General features: G+C 36.7%; 1 protein-coding gene across 1 annotated transcript in view; it reads right to left on the bottom strand.

Annotated features, from left to right (window-relative positions):
- Positions 1–26920, bottom strand: part of ebo (ellipsoid body open) — a 33311-nt gene that overhangs the window by 3550 nt on the left and 2841 nt on the right. The window contains exons 3-16 of the mRNA XM_071595030.1: positions 26046–26249; positions 25250–25427; positions 21215–21376; positions 20302–20462; positions 17762–17949; positions 16931–17155; positions 15372–15480; positions 14058–14150; positions 12448–12731; positions 11806–11949; positions 9849–10017; positions 6973–7156; positions 4319–4471; positions 1406–1577 (exon numbers count right to left, since the gene is read on the bottom strand). Coding sequence (XP_071451131.1) covers positions 1406–1577; positions 4319–4471; positions 6973–7156; positions 9849–10017; positions 11806–11949; positions 12448–12731; positions 14058–14150; positions 15372–15480; positions 16931–17155; positions 17762–17949; positions 20302–20462; positions 21215–21376; positions 25250–25427; positions 26046–26249 — 2426 coding nt within the window. The remainder of the gene's footprint in view (positions 1–1405; positions 1578–4318; positions 4472–6972; positions 7157–9848; positions 10018–11805; positions 11950–12447; positions 12732–14057; positions 14151–15371; positions 15481–16930; positions 17156–17761; positions 17950–20301; positions 20463–21214; positions 21377–25249; positions 25428–26045; positions 26250–26920) is intronic.

Below are 26920 nucleotides of genomic sequence, written 5' to 3'. Positions count from 1 at the left end.
CAGACAACATATGGTGCACCAATGCAGTTTGCGGCATAAAGATTTTACACTTATGCCATTTTGTTGTGCAATCAACTAGTGTCGGACATGCACAAGTGATAGATTGAAAAAGCATTTGCACAGTGTTGTATTGCTGTGTTCAATACGTTTAAATATACACCAAACAAATAGCATTGATGGACAGCATTAATTTTTTGTTTTCATTTGAAGAAAACTGCAGCTGAATTGTACCAATTACTTCGAGAACATGCTCAATCGCAAGATATGTGAGAACAATGGTCTTGGCATTTCAAAATGGCTGACTTGAACGTTGCAAACAAGAAACACAGAAAACCGCCATAAACGGGCAAAGTTGTGGAAGTGCAAGCATTGTTGGACGAAGATGATTCAAAAGAACAAAAACAACTCACAGAGCAATTGAGCATTAGTCGACATGCTGTTTCCAATCACCTACGAGAGACGGGAAAGCTTCAGAAGACCGGCAGATGGGTACCAAATGATTGAATGACAGGCAGATTGAGAGGCCTGCCATCTGCCTCTCAAAATCACACGTGAAATTTTCCTCGCACGATACAAAAGTAAGTTGTATTTGCATCGTATCGCTACTGGGGATGAAAAGTGGATTTATTTTGAGGATCCCAAGGGCAAAAAATCATGGATACACTCAGGTGCACCAACCACATCCACCAGAAGACCGAATAGGTGTAGGTAGAAAGATGATGCTCTGCGTTGGGTGGGACCAGAAGGGAGTGGTTTACTATGAGCTGTTAAAACCTGGTGAAAAGGTTAATACTGAATGCTGCCAACATCAATTGTTCGATTTGAACCATTCGCTGCTTAAAAGAAGACCAGAATACCAAAAGAGGCAATACATGGCCATTTTTCTTCATGCCAATGCTCCATCACTTGTGGTAAAACCTGTTCACAACACCTTGGATGCACTCATTTTAGAAGTTCTACCCCATGTGGCTTACTCACCACACTTGGCTCCTTCCAATTATCACTTGTTTGCATCAATGGGTTCAATTTATCACTCGTGCATGACTGACACTTGTTGATGGCGCAACAAAATGTCACGCACTTGCTGAGCAGCACTTTGGTTCGTGCGAAGATGTACAAAAAAATGACTTGAATGGTTTCTGGCAAAAGGGAAAGATTTTTACTGACATGGTTTCCACAAATTGCAAAAAAAGATGGGAAAAATATCTAACCAGCAATGGAGCATACTTAAATAAAAAAATATCTTTTTATCATTCTTCCAAAAAATATTTATTTTATAAAACCCGCATTTCATACTTGTACACCTGGTAAAACATAACCCAAATGGCTGGCATAAAATTATCAGTGAGTAAAATTCATAAGCAATACCTTGAGGAAGAAACATCACATGGTATCAAAGACTCACCTAACAACAAGGGCTGCTCCATGAGGAGTTGACGTTGCTCCCAGTGCAGCTCGGAGAGAATCTGGTCCTAAAAGAGCATCTAATAATGAGGACGAGAATGATGTCCCCAAGAGACGTGGCGTTAGGACTGACAAGGCAGCTCTAAACAATCCTAACCCAGCTTCGCAAGCACCTGAAATAAAATATAAAGGATTTCATTTTAATTTTTCAATATAAATATCTGTAAATCCTTAGAATATCATTGGAACAAATCATCAACAAATTCTTTAAATTTTACCTTGGCCAAAGTTGACAGGAAAATATTTTCAAAACTTCAAAATAAAGTCTCCATAACGAACATCACAATACATGTTTGTAGAGTTATGAGGCTTGAAATATTACGCGACGCAACTGGTCATATGAACGGTCTAAGACATGCTCAAATGCACAGGTACCATAGTTAGCAATTCATTTCTTTTAAAGTACAAAACCCAACTTTTTAATACCTATTCTTACCTTACTTACCATCCTTACTTACCACAAGAATCAGTACTTTATAACTTGTAAATGAGGCAGGATGCATGTCCTAAGGCATGTGCAGTTCTAGCACCTAGCCCTAGAGCAATCTTTTCACATTCAATATTTTATTTTATGCTGAAAACGTATGATCTCGGATGGCCACACATTACCCATCAACACAAGAATAATAATAATAATCATTGGTTCCTATAAGACATGCTTGCAATAAAAATGGATCACGTCACATTTTATGCTCATATTATTTGCGGACATCACTGAGTGGATATATATATAGTCAGCATATATCTCAAAATAAAAATATAAGTGTACAGAGCAAAAACCCAAAACAGGAGTCGGGAGCAGTTAAAAGAATTCATCAACTGAATAGCTTTGATGATCACAAAGGAATTGATATAGTTTAGACTTGAATAACAAAAAATTACCTAATGCCCTTAATTTTCTCGCTATGGCTTTCAAGAATTTCACACCAGCATATCCAGGGTTCTTAGCAAACATGGATGAGTTGTGGACAGCTATTCTAAAGTTGTTACAACCTCCTGTGCTATACCTATGTACATCAGCATTGGTTATTAAAGTGAGCATGGCTTTTTTTTGCAGCACAAAGATCATAGCATGGAATACATACAAACAGGGAAGAGTTAGAATGTTGAATCTTTTAAAGTAAGGTCTAAAACTGTATAGTATATATTTGTAGTATAAATAGGTGCATGAAATGATATGAGTGCTCGAGTGCTCCCACACAATGACCATTATACAGATGGGGATCGAGATGGTGCGGTGGCTATCATACTGGCTTCCCACCTAGAGGGCCCAGGTTCAAATCCCGGCAGTGTTGCATATTTTTCAGAGGTATCTCGATCCCTGCTTGAGGTGCTTTGTGGAGGGCACTTTGAGTGAGTACGCCGTTCGTCAGATGGGACGTTAAGCTGCAGACACCTTGGCGCCTTTCGTAAAGAGTAGGCTAATGCTGATGCCAGGTTTCTCTCCACCCTTCATCCTTTCCTGTCCATCCCCTATGGCGCAAATGACCTCAGCTGTTGGTCGCCTCCCGTAACTACTACTACTACCCATCATACAAATGGCAATTCCTGACACTCAATAGCCAAAAAATTAAAGTATTTTAGTTCTTTGTGTCGAAAAGTACAAAATTCATTTTACTGTTAAACATGGCACAAAATGGATAATGTCATGCAAAGTCGCAAAATTTTATCCTGCATCTTCATTCAATTGAGCCATTTTCATGGAGTTTCTTCTCCATTTTTGAAGAAATTATATTTTACTCAATATCTTTTTATTTGGCTGAAATACTGGTAAAAATTTTAGACTTTTGCAGTGAATCATGTTTGAAACAATACTTTCCAAACCAAACAAATAACTGAAATAATGAAATGGGTATCACATGGAATGAAACAAGCTTTCATTGCACTGAGGAGCGGCTTGGCTACAAGCATTGAAAAAGTAAAAAGGAGTTCTCAATTTTTCATGCATCTCAAAATCAAACATTTTCCTTTACACAAAAATATTATGGCAGGAATAGGCATGACTTCTCTACATATCATCCTATTGCAATGTGATGGAGTATTTATAAATGAAAAGGCAGAGCTAATAATACAATCTCATTTGAGATTCTGAGGTAGCACCATGCATTTTTTTAACATGCATATGTAGCAATGCATCATTATCTGTAAACAGATTAGTCAGATGCAGACCAAATAATTTGCCTTCACTTTGTTTAATCTGAACTCCAGTAAGAGGTTTCCCCTTCAACCCCAATTCTACACATAAAATCCCAAACCCCAATACTCCTTAACAGACTCACTCCTCCCTCAATTCAGCCCACTTGCAGGCAGTGAACGCAATCCAATGATCCCTTTGCCCCTGACAAGGATCTAATTGAAATAGATGTAAGGTCACTTTCTTTGCCCAGTTTATTCCTCTGTTCTCCTCATCTCTGTTAAAACCACCCTACCCAGGAATCCACAATGTAATTTATTAACTTTAAAATTTGCTCTTCACAATTCTAACCAAAATTTAATCAATGAATAGAATTACTATAACTAGAAGATTACAATAGAACTTCACTTTAGGAGATTTTTCCAATTCCTTCAAGAAATTAGCACTTACAGAGTCACACCATGAGAGACATATATGGATTCCTTCATACCCTTAATGATTCATCACCCTGGTTTCCTAGCTGCAACTGCCCCCTTGTTATCCCTCATCTTTTCAATGGCCAAAGCTGAAGAAATGATACTCATTATGTTTCCAATGACGTATCTCCTGAAGTCACTTATAAATAAAAACCTACACCTTAAATTATACCCACAATAACCCCAAAAACTTGGAACATATTCAGTGTATACTGGATAGACATGTGTATACGAGTCTCCTTACCTGGATGCCCAGTGAGGTGTGGGAGGAGACGCAGGGCCAAATCCAAATGAGGAACAAGGCACGCATGAAGTGCTCTTTTAGAGCGACCTCCCATCCCTCGCCCATTTTCCAACTGGTCAGCCAGCAACCTCCATGCTTTGACAGCCACACCCACTAGTGAAAGAACAGTACATAATATGCTTCAGTTCAAACAAAAGACACATCTTCAGATAAATATTTTTTTTAAGCCTTCCAGTGAGCGCACTGCATGAAATTGCCATTTTAGGTTTATGCAGCATGAAATGGTTGATTTTGGGCAATGTCTGAAGAGTAATCCCCACTTAAAGAATTTCTTCAGCATGAAGCCTTTCTCCAAAAATATTACCACGTCACACCTGGGTACTTGTTATACATTACATGCCGTTCACTTAATCTTCTTCAACAGTGTGCACTACTCCTTTCTACCACTTCAATTCTTCCAGCTCTTCTGCCTTAGTAGCGTTGACATTGTTAAACCGAAGACTAAGAGTTGATAACAATTCGGGGAAAATCCAAATAAATTGAGATATTAGCCAGCTACTATTGTATAATTATCTTAATCTTGCCTATGCATGAAGGCACCACACAAAGCTTTTGCATGCATGTGACTAGCATCTTTTCCAGAATATAATCAACTCATTTGCAATTCTTCTCAAATTTTCAGTGAGCATAAACATTTTCTCGAGCTACTTTTTACTGTTAGCTCCCCAAGCCTATGCCTTAATTATGGGTGAATAAAAATGTGAATAAAAGAGATATGCCAACATGGCAAAGCACAGAGCAGAAAATATCAGGTAGGAACCCATGAGATTCTCACACTATAAGGACTGCTTCAAATCCCACAAGACTTTTTAATTCTCATTCCCAAGGTAAGATAATGGAATACATGTCAAATGAAACCTTTCATTCTCATACTCTCTACATAAACACTGTTAGTGTATTTCCAAGCCCCTTCATTTCCTCACGTATAATAGGGCCCCACACATGACAGAACCAATTACTATACAACATCAATGTACACTTATGCCTCAAACTAGCTAAAGCATTTAGTTTTAAATACTTCTTTGTGCCCTTTGAAATATATGTACAGGATACCCCAAGTAAGCCTTAGACATTGAAAAAAATGGATTGGTCATGTGTGTCAGCTAGTAAAGTTTAGTTCAGAGAGCAAGAACATTTACTTGTGGTTTTTTTTCTTAATTTTAACTTTATATAGGCATATGTTTTCAGTTTTTATCCTGGTATTTCACATTGCTTATTACATCAATTAATTAAGCACATTGACAGCACACAATGTACATCGCATCCTCAAATTTTTATTTTGCAAACAGAACACATAGTAATCAGGTAATTCATACCCTTACCTTGGAGATTACAATAGCAATTGGTTTCCATTCTAATCAGGATCTAAGAGCTATCTAACCCTACATGTTAAACTGGAGATCTCTAACTATGAGCCACAATTATTTAAATTAAATTTATCAGAATAGTTCGGTTATGTGAACAGCTAATTAGCCACACTATCAGTTTGCTTCATATTACCAAGAACTAGTATTAGCTCATTACATTGCTGAAGTAAAACACAAGACAATATTACAATATTATTATAGGTGATCATTCATAAGTAACCCCTGTCCTCATTGTCTGTGTGAAACACAAAGTCATTCAACGGGGCTCTTTCATTTGTTGAAAAAAATTGAAGCTTACTTGGCAATTTGATGAAATGTGCTACAATTATGATAAATCCTTCATAAGCACATCAAAAATCTTGGATATTTTCACTTGTCTAAAAAGAAAATAATGATGATTCCATACTTCTGAGTATGCTTAACCCACATTGACCTCAAAATAATGAACCTCAAAATGACAGCAAATATTGTCATTTTTGGATGCCTTTGATTTCATTACCTAGCGATTTCACTGTAATTCCATTTATCCTTGATAAGTATTTATCAGTAATAAGAAACTATTGAACTGTTGACTATGCATAAAACTCATTTAACAGAGAGAACTTATTTTTACCCTAATCTGCAATCTTTTCAATGGCTTTCTTATCACTTCCTCTGCACATAAATGACGAAAACTGGAAGCACTGTCCTATTGCACTGGAAAATGTAGCGTAATAGCTCTTGAGGCAGCTTCCAAGTGGAAAAAAGGAAGCTCCAGATTGAAGTCCCATATTTTCCAAGTTTTTATTCATAATAAAATTCTCACGTGCTGCGACTATGACCATCTTCTGCCTTTAAGTTTCTGGGAGGTTGAATAGAGCACTGACATTCATATTTTATGAAAAATATATCAAAATACCACATTATCTCCACATTTTGAAAGACTTTTAAGAAAAATATAAAACTACCATCTTATCAAGGAAAAACTTACTGAAGAGTATAAAAACCAACAAATCTATTGCATGAAATTTCTGAATGAGCATCATTAAATCTGAATACTTCATCAGAGCAACTTCCAAATTGATAAGACCAAGACAAGGGCACCAATGCATACATTTACTCTTTAAGTTCCAAGATGTTTCCAAATTTGAATATTGAAGTATTTAATGGAATGTGACGTTTCTTTTTTACCTTCACTTCAAAAAACAGAACAAGATTGTCTTGCTGCAAGCAAAACTGATTCTTTACCTCTGGCATAATCTGCATTCTGCTGAGAACCTAGAGCGCCCAGACTCTCTTGGTCCACTAGGGAGGAGAGAAGAGATCCATATAAAGCTTCCCTCTCAGCCCAAGGCCCTTCCAATGATGTTCCCTCTCCAGCCTGAGCCAGAAGCAAAGAATTCTGCAAACCACGGGCTACCAAATGTCCAGTCTATGAAGAAGATTGATAGAATAATGTTGTTAAGAAAGTTTAAAATAAAAATCATTTCACACTCTCATTTATGCTCCACCATTTCCAGTCATTGCATTAAGGCAATTGTCCATTGTATTATCATTTTAATGCATACATAAAAACAATTTTTAAAAATTGAAATATTTTTGGTACATATTAACGAGAATTTACTTATTTCACATCAATCCAAAAACAGCGCTTTGTCCTTTACATTGGACTTTTTAACAATGATTCAACAATTTAAACAATGGCATACACCCAAGCCCTAGATAGAGAAAAATCCACCAACTTGCAACCTCTCTGTTGGCAAGCGAGGACGCTACCCCCGCTGCCGGCAAAATTCACAAACCATTTCATCACTGCAGCCAATCTAAAATATTTGGACAGTAGGTTTCTACAAAATGAGTGAAATATTGTATTTTATTTTGGCAATTCCAGAACATCGGACTTAATTCACATTATTGGCCTCAAACTCAGAATTTTGTAAATAACTTTCAATGTGTTTTTTATTTTGGGAAACAAGGTATTTCAGATTAAGAATCTAACAAAACTGCCAGCATTTGACAAGTACTGTAATTAGTCTGCATTGGGAAATAATGTCTCTGAATGAACAGAGCTAATATCCAATTTCAGTTAACTCCAGATGAAATGGTTTTTTGTTTTTGGAATAAAATTATTTTTAACAGATCCACTAAACTCAGCTGTGTTAGCCAATCCACTAAAATTCTCATTGGCACATATTATAGAGAATTTGTTTAAAATTTCTTCCCACATTTCCCAGACCATAGGACGTATGAAGCACATAAGATATGCCCTGATTTCTCGGGTTAGAATTTACAAAATATATTTGGATTAAACAAAAAAGATCAACATATTTTTATATTAACACTTAATACAAGGAAAATTGAAAAGTTACATTAAAATATTAGTAGCTGCATGTATATCAATGTTTAGTCATCATAGAATCCCAGAAATTCATCATCACTGCATCTAAATCATTTCGGCATTAATTTTCACTGGGAATGTCACTTTCCTCTCATGTAATGTCATCTTCACTTCCATATGGCACATTGCTTATTTCACATTTAAAAAAAAGACATTATGATGTCTCACTTTAACTTTCTGTCAGGACTTTTTCAATCACAAACACTAGAAATTGATTCCCTGTTTCATTCTTCCCGTTGGTATGACATCATGAGTTGGTGTCATAACTTTTCTTTCATATTCCAGAGGCAGTTTCAGAGGAAATTTTGACCATTTAGGAGCATATGCATGTATACATTTTTTACTCATATTTGCTTTTACTAAATCCACCTTCTGCCCCCTCCATTCTCGTATTATATTCCCAGTCTGAGGTGTGCCAAAATGCCTTTCAGCTGCCTTGTTTCCAAGCTCTGAAGGGTAAGTCAAGACTTCAAGTTTAAATGCAATACAGGACGACGATCTTCTTTCTCAAGATCCAATAAGTTTATTACCATTTTAACTTTTTAAGCAACATTTAGTTTCTGCTATTATTTTGATATCATCAAAATTTGTATTAAAAGCAACCATTTCCAATGCCATATGACAATCTCGACAGTACATAATTGTGAAGTACTTTCTAGGCCTTTACAACAATAAGGATGAATGCCTGTAGATTCAAGAGTTTATCGGGAGAGACACATGTATGCAAACATTAGCAGAGAGGCAACATCCCTGTTAGCACAACACACATTAAGTTTCACAGCAACACCCCATGTGAGATAAAATTAAACATGCTACCATAGTAAGGCCTAAAGGCCTAAAGGCCTAAAACATGGTGTACATCCAACTAAAATACTTCCTGCTCATGACATGGTGTGAATTGATTTTATCAAATGTTAAGTAAACTAAATTACTAATTTAATTATCTCAAAATGGTTTCCACTTCTAGGCATATTTTCTGATTGATTATCCCAGAAGCCTCTGACATAAAGTAAGGCCCTGCCATGGTGATTTCCTGGTTACCCATCTTCCATTAATTACTCACTGACACTAAATTGCCTCAATTCTATGTAATATAGAATGAAAGAACTACTGAATTTACAGAAGCTTGGTACCCATTCAAAGTAATATGTAGCAAATTTTTTTTCTTCAAACCTCATTAATTGTTACTATTGTTGGCATTTCATCAATAACATGGATAACTTTTGAGGTTTGAAGAAAAAATATTTGCTCAAAAGGGCAAAAACATGAGGAGAATTCAATGTCTCCACTACCATTCTGTCGCACATACATACATAGGCATTTTTCACACTCCAAATACAGAAGACATCTAGTAACACAATCATAATTCCTCATCCCTTGCATTAAGGTAAATCTTTGCAGTGCTTGTCACGTTATGAACCATATTAAGATCAAGAGCTAGCTATGTACCCTAAAAAACCTTAAAAATGATATGGTCTTACCATACAACACTTTAAAGCACCCCTTCATTGTCAACCATTTATGGTTGTACTATATTGTGTACAGATACTCTGCGACCAATCTGAGAAAAACCAAGCTACCACTCTGACCTTGGAAGTTTTTTTGGCAAGCCCTCTACTAACAAATTCAAGAAAAGCAATCATTAAATGACCCTGTTGGGATATTACATAAATATAAATGAGAAATAAATCACTTCAAGGAGACAAAAAGACAGGAGATTACCAACCTCTTCTGGGAGTGCCAAAAGGACATCCCGGCCTCGGGAGAAAAGGGGTGACACAGCCGGATTCTGCCACAGCCGCGGAGGCCTTGCAACTGCAGTCAAAGTGCAAAACAGGTGGGCAGCAGCATGTGGAACACGACCAGCTTTTCCTATCGCAGCTCTTCCAGAATTCCTGTTTCAAAAATCACAGTTGAAATTAAAGGAGCTTAATTTTGAAAAGTAATATAAAGGGATAACTATAAAATATACCATTTCAATGTTTTTCTATAACTGTGATTAAAATCAGAAAAAGGCATGAGTAAATAGAGATGAAATATTATCATACAGTTCAGTTCCATGTGACATAATCTTTAATTCTACATCAGGCTATCCAAACGTAGGCAGATATATCCACTGTTTTGTGCCAATAAAATCTTTCATTCTATCCCCAATTAGGATCAATCTAAATTCTCCACATTCGCAGTTGGATTCTTTGATTAAAAATAAATTAAGTCCCAGCATGGTGTCATCCCTTCTCAATGACCTGACCAACGTCTACTAATCTACACCATAGGTGGGTCTAGCCCAATAGGGTAGTTTATTGAAATTGAAATATGAGGGGAGTAAAAAGTAAAATGCTTGACACATCCCAATTTTTCACATTTAATGGAGTGACGTACCATATTGTGGCTTATTTGTTTTAAAGTTCACCATCAGAACCTGATGTTAGTAGCAATGATATGCAACCCACCACCAAGAAAATAATGACCCTCTGTTCAACTTTATGAATATTAAAAAAAAAAAAAAATACGGCATGCAGTGAGTGCAATTAATGATTACTGTCCAGCAGACACAAGACCAAAATACTGAAAATTTGATCTTTGATTTTATATAGTCAGGTTAATAAATCAATGTTAGATTTCACAGCCAAAAATTCAATAAATGCTCTAGTTATACTAATGAAACTAATCCCAATAGCTTACATGCACTTCTATCAAACTCTTCAAAGTGAAAACATCAACTTTGAAACTAACTAGCTGTTTTTCAGCTACCATAATGAGGGTGTTAAAATTTGATTGAGTAACGATCAAAAGATGACCTCTGAAATGACAGAGTTCAGCAAGCTAAAGTTTCAATCACAGTAATAGTGTATAAAACCACTATGGAGGGGCATTTTTCAAATCCTACTTTTTTCTACTGAATTCTAAAACTTTCCTACAAATCAAGGTGGAACTCATGTTAAATTGAAATAATTACACTCATTTAGAGAACACACTATACCCCACAAAAGATACTTTTATACTCTGGGGACAGCAGGTACTCCAATTATTGTCTGGCAAATAAGTAATACCTATTTTGGATTCTAACAAGTCAAAAATATTCCCCCATCGGAGGCATTCATGGCTTCCATGGATGACCCCTTGTTCAGTATTTATTTATACTTTTGTTCCATATGATTCACATTTGAAGAATAACATTATATAACTGGTCAAAATTTGAGAAATTATCAATAAAGTCTGCCTTGCTTTTCAAAATCATTTTTATCTCTTTCAAAATTAATGAGTTGAAGAGAGCACACTTATTTTCAAAAGATGTTTAATTTTCAAACCATGCACATCTCTTAAATAGAGTGATTTAAGACCAACACAAAATATGTGTCATTGCAAAAAAATGTGTTTGGTTTCACTGCATACACACACTGGGTAAATCAAGTGACATACCTGTAGCAGGCAATGGCTTGAAGAGAATGGGCCATTATAGCTACCATTTTGCTGTAACATTTTCCAAGTGAATGTAAATAAACATTTGGCAATGGCAATTAATTAGATTCCATACTGATACACCAATCTTAAGTTTAAGAAGCAGTCCAAGCCTGCTGAAGGGAATTTGTGCAGTTAAAGAGGAAAAAGTAAAATATGTGTGTTAACTTGAATGACTTGAGAGGAAATAACCCAATGGAGGAAAATAAGTCAAAACTAACCACTCAGCACCAGCCATTATGCCATTAACGGCACATGCTGCAGACTGGGAGACGAGTTCCGCTGCACGCGAATCCCCCGTTGGTCCAATGCGTTGAGCCATCCAATGGCACCACGCCTGTAAGGCAGCTAGTGTTTGAGCATGCCTGCATGACAGGGAATGAGAATTCATATTAATCCAGGGAAATACTCGCTATACTTCATCATCTCCATCAAGGCTTGCAGGGGATGGAAAAAATTCCCAGAACATCATAAATCACCATAAAATCATGACTTACTTGATATTTTTGAAACATTAGATACATCTCTCAGTGAGTGAATGAAATGAATTTTGAACTGTACTTTCCCACCATTTTTACTCAAAATATTTGTGCTTGGGTTTAGTTTCTTCCCGAATGTTTGATTATATGCTATTCTCAGGCATCACATAATGCAACTGACTAATATGATTGGAAATTTGAAAGAATGCTTTGATAATATATATATATTTTTTTTGACTTAAGCAAGGGAAGCAAGAATCTTCCTTGGTTCACATGAAAGTCTACTCATCACACTATTGGCCTCCCCTGTAGATATCCAAAAATGCACATCCTGTTGTCTGGAAACCAGTCAGTCTAAATGTATTATGCTAGGTAACTGCTTACACTTCTACTAGATCTGCGGGGGGGACCGGAGATCTTTGAATGCCACGCGATGCTAATGACACGAGACGGGACACCAACTCTGATGCTCTGCTCTCAAGCCTCGAAGCGCCATCATTCATGAGTGGAGGCCGGGACAGTGCACCAAGAGAGGCAGCACGACCCACAGCAAGGGTCAGGGATGCCAAGTCACGTCGCAAATGATGATGGTCTGAGCTCCCACTTGATGATGAAGACATGGTGTGGCCCTGAATATAAGACTCTGCACATCCTGACCAAGCTTCTCCCTGATGAAGAAGAGAGGTATTCATGCAGGCAATCCATTACACAAATGGTTGAAAATATTAAACATAAATCAAAAATAAATTTGTTTTGGATGTTAAAAAGAAATCAAAAAAGAGAATGGAAGTGCATACCTAGGAACTTGAAATTAATGGAATGAAATAAAACCTATAGAATTAATATCTGGGTTTTATCGACAGATGAAACTCAACTGCCAAAACTTTAACACAAAAATTCAGATATTAACCCAGTCTTTTTACTAAAACCTCAGCATCCAAAAAACTTCATTCTTATGACTCTTTACTTAACTACTTCTGATAAGAATTTCAAGCAAAGTTTTTTCTTCAAAAAGCATTTATTCAAAGAGACAGACACCGCCTGATGTCATGATGCCATGAAGCCTGACCGCTACCAATAAATTGTGAATAGCAAACCTAGGTACCACTTTCATTCTCAGCATAAGTGAGTTCCGAACTCAATTCTCAAACTTTTTAAGTTCCAGGTCACAAAGACAGAAATGAGACAGCTGATGAACTTGTGAAAGCAGGGAACAGCCGTGGTCCAACTGGTCCAAGGTCCATCTTACTTATTACCCCTGCAACAGGAAGGTAAAGAATTGACGAGCTGATCATCAACCACTCAATGACCTGGAACACTGCACAGGATCTACAGCAGACCAAATTTCACATTAGGGAATCAAGACCTAATGCTTCAAGGGAGCTTCTATCAATGGTGAGAAGACAACTTGTGATCTATTGTTGGGCTACTGCTTGACCACTCATGACTTAAAAAGTACCCTCATCTCCTGGAGGTCATTCAAATTTTTATTGTTGAGGCAAAAAGAAAGAAAGGCAAATGAGAGAAAAAACATCCTACAGCTATACATACATCTCATTATAACTTACTTGTTAAAATTCAATGGAATGATTCTATGTAATGAGATCCATTCCCATAACAGACACTATGGCCTTCAACAAGGTCATGACCCTGTATGGGTGGTAGAATTAAGGAGCATGTCATAGTGGACAAATATATGTAGACAAAGAGGCCCTTCACACTTAATAATAAATGCTAGCTGAGCACTGAAACTCCAATGGGATTTACAGAGTGTAGACAAGAAATACTTTCCCATATGTCCTCAACCTTTCTGTTTAAGGTTTAGATGGGAAGGGTCGAGTGTACACATGACCATATAAAAATCAATCTGCATGGTCACAGATTATTATATATTAAATGCTCAAAATTTGAGTGCAACTTGAGGAGGATGAGGTATGAATTACATCTTGTAATGGTTACAAAATACAGCAGCACTCGAGAGATAAAATACTTACAATTAGGCCAAGTGTTCCATCTGGAAATAGCTCACCAACGCGTGCAACAACTTCTATGCAGCGACCCAGGTAGTGTTCCCATTGTGTCTGCCCCTATAAAGAAGTAATTAGTCATGACATGAGAAAAGGCACAAATGAATTTGTATAAAAATTACTCACATTAAGGCTTATTGCTATGTAGCAAGAAAAAACAATATCAAACTAATTTTTCTTTAAGGCCATACATGTAAAAATGGAATGCTTGACTACACCTTCATAAATATGTTACTGAAGAAACAAGATATACAGGAAGTTGATATACATATTAATCGGAAAGGCAATACCGTTGATGCCCATCAATTTACTAATACATATAAATTTTCCTGTTCCCCAAACTAAAAACCCCCCTCAAAAGAAAAAGATTTGCTATGGTTCCAGAGATAGAGAAATATTTGATTGAGGGGCTTATGAGCATTCCGAAAGAGATATTCCAGGACTTTCAAAATTTGGAAAAACTGTTTGGATAATTGTATACGTTGGGGAGGAGACTAGTTTGAATGGGGACCCAACCAATAATTTGTTAGGGAAGTATTTTTTTGTAATGAATAAAGTTCGGGAACTTTTTGAACAGATCTCAAACTGTATCTACCTTCTGACATGAAATTCCCTCAGAATAATTTTGAATTAATTTAAAGTACCTGGACATTTGTCTTAAACTATGTCCTAAAGGTTATGTCTGCCAATTGTGATATTGATAATGTGATTTTCAAGAATCTACTCAAAGAATTCTACACTTGTCACGATGGATGTAAAGCAAATGCTCATGCTTCCATAAAATGTTATAATTTCTCAAAAAACGTGTTTGGAGTTTTCATTATTTTCATTTTAAACAGCTAATTTTTGATAAACATATAGGCAACACTCTGTGGAATGCAACAATGACCAGGTTCCTGGTCAACGCAAATGATTATTACCCTCTGAAATTGTTGCCTTGTAATGCACATTTAGATGATGACTCCGTTAAAAGTTACTTTTGGGGTATCTCCCACAGTTTCTTGGAACCACTCTTTGGGCCAAAAGTTACATTAAAGAAAACACAAGCCAAGATGAAAAAAATAAGAGGATTATATTAATACACATAATATAATAAATAATATAAATATATACCATTGCCATAGTTCAATCGTAGGTGACGACATGAATTAAACAAAATACCAATTTGACAAAATCTATAAAATGTTGTCATTTTCTATTTCTTCCCTGCCTCCACTAAATGCTTAAAAATTTTGATGCAAAGAGTGTAAAATAAAGATTTGAAAAATAGAAACAACTCACATCATCATCAACTGTTTCCGAGTCAATATCTTCCAACTCTCTCCAGTTGTTGCGAAATTGTATCCTCCAGAGTATTCTTTCCACTAGTCCCAACAAAGCACCTTCATAGCTACGTGAAACACAAAATGGTGTTAGGTACACAATTTGTTAACAACAGCTGGTGAACAATAACACAGCAATTCCACAATAAAGTTCACTCAGATACAACCATGGCTAACATTCTAGACTTGATTATCATGTGACATAAACATTACCACCCTTGCAGTGATTCGAGGTATGACTAGAAGGAACTCCTTAAAATAAAAATAAGAAAATGAAAGATGAAATTCTACAAAATATACTGCATTTCAGATTGGTTTACATATAGACTACTCAAAGACATTCTGTATCAAAATGATACACCTGAATATATCTAACATTGAAACTAGTCAAAAATAAAGTTTAACCTGTAAAATTGCTGCTTTTTCTTTCCACGTTCTTATATATGTGAGAAGAATAGAAGGAAGGCAGCAAAGGGAATTAATGGGGAGAATGATTTTGGAGGGTATGCGATTGATTTTGCCAAGGGTTTGGCTAGAGGTTGGTGAGGTGGGATGACAAAATGGTTCCAGTATAATACCCAGTCCTCCACCAAATACATTAGGCCCTACCGCACCATCCCTTTCTGCTAACCACCAGCCAAACCACCGGAATCCATTGAAACAAACCCTACAAGGTACACCTCACACTTCTTACTTCGCCCACTCTCTTGATGTTTGAATATCCATGAAATGTCAAAAATTCATTTTCAATGGATGATGATGTCTGCAATAGAAACCATGACCACTTGTGAATCAACTTTATTGTGAAATCACTGTTTTTCCTATCTCTAGAATGAAGGAAATCCTGAATGTAAAGCCAGAAACTACCTTCTGAAGTTGTCAAATGTTAATTTAACCAAAAACTCAACAAACATTATACACTGCAAGACAGGCATACATCTATATCAAAATTATACTAGAAGGAAAAGAAAGTTCAGAGCAAAATAATAAAACAAAACCACAGTTACTAATAATTGTCAAAAATATTTTTCTTCGATTCTATTAGAACTAAATGAATGAGTTTCAAACAATTACATTAAGAGCACCACTGTATCATAAATACATTGTAAAGTGCATAGTTTAATTTATTAATGATGTTAATTTTTATTATATAAATGATTAAGTAACGAGATTAGAGTCAATCAAAGCAAATATTTAAACAAATATCAAACATGATAAAAACAAACATAACACATTCTGCCAACCGATAATTTTATCATTTTAATGCATGAAATGGTAGATATATATATAAGTATGAATAAATGCAGATTTACACTGCATGATAACATCTTTCACGCCGTGTGAATTTGCACAATAGCATTTGGATGGGATCAGTTGTTAATCAGCCATTAGGGCAAGAATAAAAGCCTGGGAGATGAAACACTTCAATCATCAGGAATGTGACAGCCAACAATTCCAGTCATCAAATGTACAGAGATTGGCACACCTTTTAATAATCCATTTTCCATTCCCACTTACAGTCTCACATCAGCACCACAGCCCTCACTCTTTCGCTCTGCAAGGTCAGCCCAGACATCCAAGCAAGATAGGAATCTCTCGACAGGGGCCTGAGTAAACGTGAGGGCAAAAAGGGGTGGGAGGAGCCGGGCCACCAATGGATTACCCCCTGGACAGGGGGCTTCAAGGCGAGACAAATGCTGAGCCACGAGAAGGCGCACTGTCTCCGTCAAGCGGTCTGGGAATCTGTTGACGAGATGGGGAGACATATTAATGCACGCTTATAGAGGCATGATTCAACAACTATTGGGTGGGACAACAATACAATGAGGCCAGTAATTGTCATTTCCTCCTGATAACAATTCAGTTCTGGAATTTAGTGCTTCTTTAGGGCTTTACTGAGGGATGGTCGAATATTCTGCTAATATTGTAAGAATATTGCTCTGGAGTTTGGAATTGTTACATGAATCAATACTATTCTGCAATGTGGAATGCACGATTTTTACATTTTTACAAGTTGACCACTATGAAAGGAAGTAAATATTAGAGAATTATATTTTTGACCACTGGTGCAATTAGCCCAGATCGGTAGAAATAAGGAGGGAAAAATATGAGATGCTATTTTGAAATTCTTCATTCCAAGGATTTAAATAGCATTTCCAGAAACAAAATAACTGAAAATATCAGGTACAAAGGTGTGGAATAATAATTGTCTCTATTTATTAAGATAAAAACACCACCATGCATCAACTGACCACCACCCACACTTAAGGGTAGGAAGAAAAGTTGCTAAGGACAAGAACTTGTTTTCTTTCCCTGCACAAATTTAGTGAGGATGAGTCATTGACTTGCCTATCTTCTAAGTCAGACAGAGCAGCTCGCAGTGCTGTTCCCCCGGGAGGAGGTCCTAGTGCCTCCTCAAGAAGTGCGAGTGCACCCTCGACTATTGCCAAGATAAAAGGACCTCCATCGAGTGGAAGACACTGCCTGTAAAGCACCTCATTTACAGCACCCATCGCCAATGTCCCCAAAGCCCCAACCTGCAGAAACCACAAAATAAAATCAATTCAATGTTCTACCGAGAAACTGACATTTATATAAAGTGCACAGTAGTATCTTAATTTCATATGACTTCATGATGAAAAATTTAATTAAACAGAAGCAAAGAGCAGTTTCAGCTGACTTCTATAGCATCTCTTGGATTTATTACTTTAAATAACATAAATATTATAGAGAATTTAATATAATGCAGCCTTCTTGTTACCTCTGGGTGACATCAAATCCTATTAATGAAACTAAAAAGCAGAAACTTACAAATTAGTATCAGAGTGATTCATCAGTATATTGAGTCATCAGTTCTACCATATTCAGCCTTACATTAGCCCATTCAGTTGATAAAATGACAATTAGCTAGCCCCAGAAATAAGCTATTTGCCCATTGAAATAACAGACAAATGCATGATTAGTCATAATCATGATCAAAATTGAGCATTAAAGCATTGCTATGGCCACATGAATCGGTTTAGGTCAGTGTACTACTGCAATAAAATTCATCAAAAAAATGTCATTTTACTCAGCCAGGAATGAAAACTGGAAGTCAAGAGAATTCAGATATTGACCAGAGTGTCACAGAGAAGCAGAATTGCCATCCTAAGCATTTGAATTGCTTATTTATTTGTTATTATATTTTTCATGTACATGCTGTAGGACTTAGTTCAGGATGAGCTCCATCCTCACCAATCAGAATCTACCTATATACTATCTATTGATAACGGCAGTTTTTTATTTCCTGGATTTAAAACTGGGTCTTTCAGGTATGTGCGGCTGGTAACATGCCGCAATCAATTACACAACCACACCACCTTTCTCCACGATAATTTTCTGATGGGGTTCAAGCTGATTAGTTTCTCTGGGAATCTAACTACAAAGCAAAATTTAAATCAATCTCATGACTGTAGCTTATCAAGCTTAATTCACTTCACCTACTAGTTGGGCTAAAAGAACATCTGGTTTGCATTAATCATTTGGAGAGTCATCTTGAAGAAAGCTTACTCGTTTAAGTAATTAGCTAACATATCTGAGCGCTAACTGGGAGATAGATATGGTTTAAATCATGGTCAAGTCGGAAGACTAGGCCATGTGAATTTCAAAACTTTGGTCTACTCTCTAGTTATAAAGACCAACAAAATCAATTCATGAGATGACATTATTAGGCTAAATTAAAAGAGGTAAAAATTTCTATGGTAAAAGATACTCTATCAATATGGAGTGAATGGCCCCTCTCACCTAAGTAAAAAGTTCAAGACCACACAATGCCCCAGATTTTCTAGGGAAAGTAATAATCATTGGAGTCTTCAAAGTATAACAACCCATGGTACGAGGTAATACTTATAAAAATATTTTCAGCTGGAATTCCATTTTCTCTGTGCTGACCAACCTTCGTTTGCAGCATATCACTTTGTACTGTTTATATGCTCTTAATTTAGTTTTATAATCACATTTTACTATAGGCACTAAATGTTGATTGCATACGGAAGTCTTCATCTGGAAGTATTGTTTTCAGCCAGATTCTTGTAATGTTATTGAAAAAATTCTGTAATCGTCCACAGTGCCTCAATAACATGTGGAAAACAACCATGAGTTTTTGGTCAATAATAAGTGAATTCCATGAAGGAACAATGTCTGCCATTTATTCTATTCATTATGCTTGAAAATCTCTATTATTTCTGAACAAAATATCAGATGGAGATATTATTTTATCATTCCTTGTAAGTAAAGAGCATATTCATAATGCAGTAATGTGTAATCTACCAGGGTAGCAAGGAAAGCTCAATAATTATCATATATTATCCATATATGAATCAGAAGCAAAAAATTTGAAGTCATGGGCATTAGCACGAAAATGCCTTCTCTTGGATACAGTAAAGCATATATTTTCAACCAATTAATACGGAAGAAGTGGGAAAAAATGGAAGAGATTCTGTCATTCACTTTTGGATGATGCAATTTCAAGAGTTCTCCACAAAAAGAGTGTTTAATAGACTCTCAACAATGGACCCTATGTATTTAAACAGCACATGATCGTAAACACACAGTAATCAACCTGAAGGTCGGTTTAGTAGGTGATGGTAGAGATCACCCAGTACTAAGCCCTATTTGGCATGTGAAAATTCACACTACAGGGTAGGGGGGCCAGTTCCTTTCCCTGTGCCGGTTATGGTTTCCCAGGAAGACCTGGTACCCGAAAAATCACTTTAGCTTGGGTGGAGCTGCAGGTGCCCAGAGTGCCTTGCCCGGGAATCGAACCCGGGACCCTCTGGTCAGCAGTCCAACGCTCTACCCACTGGACTACCGCGACCCTACATGATCGTAGTATGAGTCAAAACTCTTACCCCACGGCCACTGGTATCAAGACGGGCCAATGCAAAGAGTGGTGTGAGCAGCTCAGGGCGCAGGCATTGTGGAAGTGGAGGGGCCCAGGAGAGAAGGTGGGCCAAGGCCTCCAGGATGTGGGTGGCCCGGGCAACAGTTCCTTTTGATGGCCTCTGGCGCTCTGGAATTGACACCAAATATCAAAATGCACACTGAGCAAACACATTTACGCACCATTATCAACCATTTGCACCAGGATTATCCAAGAATACAATAACCATGAAATGCCACATAACAACACGAAATAGAGTGACTTCTGATGGTTGTTTAATCAAATCATTTTCAAAATTCCATCAAAAAAAGTTGTCATACATTTCCACTTGCAAAAAATAGGCAGCAAGATGGTAGTAACATTTTACTTTAATGTTTGTGCCCATAGTCTTTGTTCAATGCCAGTCTCAGCAGATGACATTTAAGAAGTACCTCTGTTTTCCAACAAAGTCTGGAATGATGAAAATATGAAGCAATGGCTTGGGATCTGAGCTATTAAAACATTGTGCCTTTTAATTTGCCAATGCAAGCTTATTACTTCTGCAATTTGTTTGCAAGTTAATACAAGTTTTTATGCCTATTTTTATTAATGGTGTGCTAGCAAACAAAGAGGGTAGATAATGTTGCACTGGAAATATAATGTGATGACATACACTCCAATAAGAAATTTAAAAGAAGTATTTATAGGATAAAAATAATGTTCAAAAATATAAATAAAAATGTTTAGTCCTTACATCAATAGATTACATACTGATCTAATTTCAAGATGTGATCCCTAGTCAACAAAACAGCCAACATATATACATACACACATACATATGTATCACTTTTGCAACTGTTGCCCCTGTGATGATTAAACACAAGTACAATTTAGTCTCTCACCATCAGCAGAGTCATCTCCTGCAGGAACGGTGGGTGACGGGGGTGGCGTGGCCGTCACAGTGGCTCCCTCCATATCTGGAAGAAAAACTCCTTCCCAGACTGGGTTCGGTCGTCTCTCATCCTGCTCCGCAGTTAAAGCAATCACCGATGCCTCCAGCAGGTCTACATCCAGAAAAGAAGTGAATACAATATTTGACAGCATAAACACAATCTTGTACATATCATAATTTTTAAAAAGTCACTTTCATAGCTAATAGTATCAATAAGCATGTATCATTTAAAAATAAAATTGAGTCAAATTTTTAAAATAACTATATGAAATTTAGTAAAATGTAAATTAGTATTCGAGGTCTGTTCAAAAAGTATCGAGACTTTTGTGTTTTTCAAAAATTATTTAATCTATTTTGTCCCCTTCAAAGTAATCCCCATTAGATATTACACACTTTTGCCAGCGTTTTTTCCATTCCTCGAAGCACTTCAAAAAATCATTTTTGTGATCTTGTTCAGCTCCTCCTCCGATGCAGTCTTTATCTCATCAATTGTAGCGTAACATTAAAGGGTAATATTTAGAGTAGCTCTCAATAATCAATGGCATTCAACAAGGAATGTCAAAGTAAAAGATGAAGAGATTTGGCAACTCACAATTTTGTATGCATGAATAATTACCTCACAAATCATATACAGGAACACAATGTTTCACAAATCCTTCATTTCTTGTTCCAAAGTGGTTACTTACATCCCGCATTCATAAGTATGTCCCTTCGTGGTTTCATTCTAAACATGAACGTTTTTTTCATGCATCACTTCTCTGGTTTTGCTCAAATGACGATTGCAAATGAAAGTGAACTATTTACAATAAAAAATTAAAGAGCTCAGTGTTGAAATTAACTAAATATATGCTGTATATAACATAGTTATCACTGAACAAAATTAATTATTACATAGCATTGACAAAATAGAAAAGGTCAGCGTATTTCTTACGAGATACTTTGTTGAAGAACCAATATTGTCAATTTCACTTCATGTATTTTTAATCAACCATTCTGGTTATTTTTACTGCAAAATAATAGTCTTTAACGCACTCCAAAGCTCAATTTTAATGATTTTAATATGCCAGGTGGATATTGCCAATGTTAAACAACTGCTGACACATTGAAAATATACCCAAAGGAAGTTTCATAGGCAGGGTACCTGGCAGGGGTGAAACTCAGATCTATTAGAATGGTATCACTCCATCTGAAACTCATTTGTAATCGCTTGGGGTGGTAAGACTCCCTTTCGGCGAGGGTAATACCCCTCGGTGAATCACTCTGCTTTTCCTAATTGCTCAGGGTGGTGAGACTCATTTCAAATGGTATCATACGGCAGGAAGGTGAACTCTGCCGGTGGTATTCATTTTGTAATACCACCCATGAGTGTAATACATATGTAGCTACCAAACACGAAACAGTTGCTGTTATGATGGGTTCTGCTGATATAAGAACGGATTCAATATTCAATAAACATAAATAAAATCTTCAAAATGAATTTTCAATGAGATTTACATTTAAGCTAAACATAGGGATGTTTTTAACTCCTTCTCTTCCCTGAAAAAGTTCTTATAATTAAAATAAACTCTATAGTCATTATGAATATGCTACTATTATACCGATAGCTGTATATGTATCACCATGCAAAGAATAAATTTATATTTTGTCTTCAACAATTATCCTTTATGAGGTCTGTAATTTGCATTTAAATCCTAAGACCGATAAAAAATATTTTTTAGCTCATACAGGTATTGCTAATAACATAGAGATATGAGAGGTCTGTTCAAAAAGTATCGCGAATTTTGAATTTCTGCGGGCTACATATATTTGATTTTTGATTTTTTTGTGGTGTTATGTCGGTACTAATGTCTCTCACTTATGCCGAAAAGTTCAGCCTTTAGAATGCTCAGTTGATTGCAGGGAGCTTTTTTACTTGGACGTGTTTTGGGTTGTCTTTGATTTTGCCTTTTCCCAAAAATGGATCAAAGAATTTGTATCAAATTTTGCATAAAAAACAAAATAAGTGCGTGGACGCATTCTGAATGTTGACTGTGGCATATGGAGAAGCTACCTTGGACCAAAGCAATGTCGATCGGTGGTACAAAATGTTCTCAGAGGGCAAAGAAAATGTGAAGGACGAAGAGCATGCTGGATGTCCGAGCACGTCAACAACAGACGAAAACATTGATGAAGTGAAGAAAATAGTATTGGCCATTGGTTGAATCACCATTAGAGAAGTTGCTGAGGACCTAAACATATCGATTGGCTCGTGCCATTCAATTTTTACCAACGATTTAGGCATGACATGAGTTGCCATGAAATTTGTACCATTAATTTCAACAGCAACACATTCACACTGCTAATGAGGTGTTGGACTCTGTCCGCGATAACCCAAATTTGCTCCTCCCAAATGGGTCATAACTAGTGACAAATCATGTCATGGTTTACGGTTATGACGTGGAAACTAATGCTCAACCATCCCAATGGAAGCTGCAGCACGAGCCAAGACCGTAAAAAGCACACCAAGTTTGGTTGAATGCAAAAATTTTGCTTACAGTTTTCTTCGATTGCAGGGGTGTGTTGCATCATGAGTTCTTGCCACAGGGTAGAACGGTAAATGAGGAATAGTACCTGCAAGTTATGCCTAATTTGCATAAAGCAATACCCCACAAACGCCTGGATTTATGGAAGAACAAAAACTGGCTTTTGCACCATGACAACGCCCCTGCTCACACATAAATACTTGTGCACCAAAAACAACATACTAATGATGCCACAGCCACCGTATTTCCCAGATCTGACCCCAGTGACTTTTTCTTGCTCCCGAAACTGAAGAGGCCCATGAAAGAATGACGCTATGCTACGATAGACGAGATAAAGATTGCATCGAAGGAGGAGCTGAGCAAGATCACAAAAAATGATTTTTCCAAGTGCTTCTAGGATTAGAAAAAGCGTAGGCACAGATGTATAATATCTAATGGGAATTACTTTAAAGGGGACAAAATAGATATTTATTAATAAATAAATAATTTTTGAAAAAATACAAAAGTCACAATACTTTTTGAACAGACCTCGTAAATACTTAAAAAGTGTTCAGAAATCTGCTCTGAAACAAAGCAATAAAATGCTGCATAGGTAGTCCTTTGGCTATCTTAATTTAAAGCCTTGCGATCAGGTACACTCTGCGTTTTAATATACCATACTTATATTATAATACTATTACACAAATTTATGATATTAAAAATAAATTCTGTACACCTGCACAATGGTATCATAGAAAGACCATATTTAGTTAAATTTTCAAGGCTTCATCTCAAATCACAAAGAATTGATGAGTGTTGTTCAATGTGGGGTCTAACAGACTGTCTGTGAACATTATGGCTTGGGAGTGCGACTATGATGGGTTAAGAGCCTATTACAAATGGCTGATGTACACGTCTATTTAGGATCAAGGTGAAGACCCAACAACTTAAATGACAATAAACATGTCCCTTTAAGATTACATCAGAGTGATTCAGATTTTTATCACCTATTTCCTGATAACTGAATGGATGTATACTGAATGCTAACAGGGAAAGTCTTAAACTTCTCAGCCTCCAAGTTCTCACTGATTATTGTAGCACCATTCATATAAATGACAGTATTACCTTTCAAAGTCAATCACTCTTACCAAGGACATCAGTAGAACAAGAACTGAACCCTGAGGGATACCATGATTAACTATAGACATAGGGATCTTTCATCATTTTAAAATACCAGCTTTTTTAAATAAACAAGACTGCGATAGACTCAGTGTAAGATCTGTTACAAAAGAGTAATACAATTTAGATACAGATTTTCATGCTTGAAATAGCCTAAACATTAGCTTGGGTCACATAACCTATTCAATATCTTCATTCTTTTAAAAAGAACAATGAATTGTGTACTAATTTATACATGTTATCTATCTAATAATAGACACTGTAATATTTTAAAAGACATGAAAAGCATAAGATATTCAACCCACCTGTTAACAAGGAAATTATGTCTGGGAGATGGGAAAGTAAAAGCCTGCGGAGTTCTTCTCTCCTCCCACTCCCTAGCACTTCCTCCCTTCCACTCCCACCCTCTCCCACCAATTCCTCCGAGGCTGTCCTCAGGAGCACTAAACCGAGAAGGCAGCGTTCACCATCACTCCGAATAAGCTGCAGAGGAGAGTAAATTACACTTTACAATATTCACCAATTAATAGTTTAGAATATTTCTAAGCTACAAATATTCCAAAAATTTTAAACTAAGAGAAATTATGGTGTTTCATCACAACTGTTGACCCAAAAACAAAGGTCCTCAAATACATACTTGATTATCTTGTAATAAAGTTCTATCAAACTGGAAATTGAACCATTTAACACTATTGAGGGTAAATATGGCATACTTTTAGGAAGCCAGCATTCATCTATTGTATATTCATATATAATCTCTTTTTCAATTTTTTCTACACACATTTTTTTTCTTAACCTGTGTAAGATTAAGGCCCCAATTAAAAATTTAGAGCTTAAAATATCAAATTCTAACCCAAGGGCAGTTAAATAGAAGAACAATATAAATTCAAGATCCTTTGTGTTTTGGCTCCAAAATATCTCCTTAACTGCAATTATTTTAATAAATGTTCCTCCCTCCTAATACTCTTTCTATGTCCACCTTGCCATGAATTCATTTTTAATTGCATTTCATTATTAAAACAAATGTATTACTACCTGGTTTATTTGTTACGAATTTACTGGCCCATTGTAATCAGCTTTCAATGATTTGATGCTACCAACCTGTACAACATTGGTGAGAAAGTCTGGATAGAAATGTGGCCAATCATGACGAGCTACTCCAACGAGCACCTTAGCTACTTTGGCCCCCAGAAAGGGTGGCCGGCCTGCTCTGCACACGGTACTCAGTGCCAATTCATGGAGGGCAGATCTGGCTTCGGCACGCTCCTCCCACTCCAGGCCCACCCATCTCCTGGCAACAACACCCTGGAGAACAATACATATGCATTGTAACTCGAAAGTGCTTTGGACCATGATTTCAGAAATGATTAATTTAGCATTCATGGGTTCCACGACATCATTTTAATTTCTTGGAGGGGTTTTTAATTGCTAATAATAATGAATAGAGAAGGGGCCAGGGGTCGGGAAGAGGGATCGGAGAGGATTAAACACAGTTATGTTGACTCATGAGACCTGAATTGCTTGGTGGAAAATATTTTGACAATTGGCACCTGCAGGACCAACTGAATGTATGCATCGTGGCACTTTCATTGTGTGGCATGAGTTATGGGTGGTCACCAGGGTAGGGATGAGGTGTAATGGAAGTATGGGTAGATAGTGAAGGATAAAAGGTATCTAAGGAAGGACCAACGGAACATTGATGCGAGGAGGAAAAGAAGGAGATACAAATGCTGTTTCAATGGCAAGCTCCACTTTATCGGGCAAAGAATGATTACTGGTATTTGGTAATCATTCCATGTTTGGCACAGTGAAAGCGCCACTGGCATCCAGCTGGTCCTACAGCTGCTAATCATCAAGGGATTCTCCAGTGAGTGATGGAGCCCTAAGAGACATCACTTCTCTGTTTAATCCTCACCCTTCTTCATCCCACTCCTCATCTCACCCCATTTCATTGTTACTAGTCATAAAAAACTTCC

This window comes from Hetaerina americana, unplaced genomic scaffold, assembly GCF_022747635.1.
Source record: "Hetaerina americana unplaced genomic scaffold, ioHetAmer1.1.p SCAF_7, whole genome shotgun sequence".
Classification (NCBI taxonomy): Eukaryota; Metazoa; Arthropoda; class Insecta; order Odonata; family Calopterygidae; genus Hetaerina; species Hetaerina americana.
Note: the sequence above shows the minus strand (reverse complement) of the source record. Positions and strands in the feature narration are given on the sequence as shown.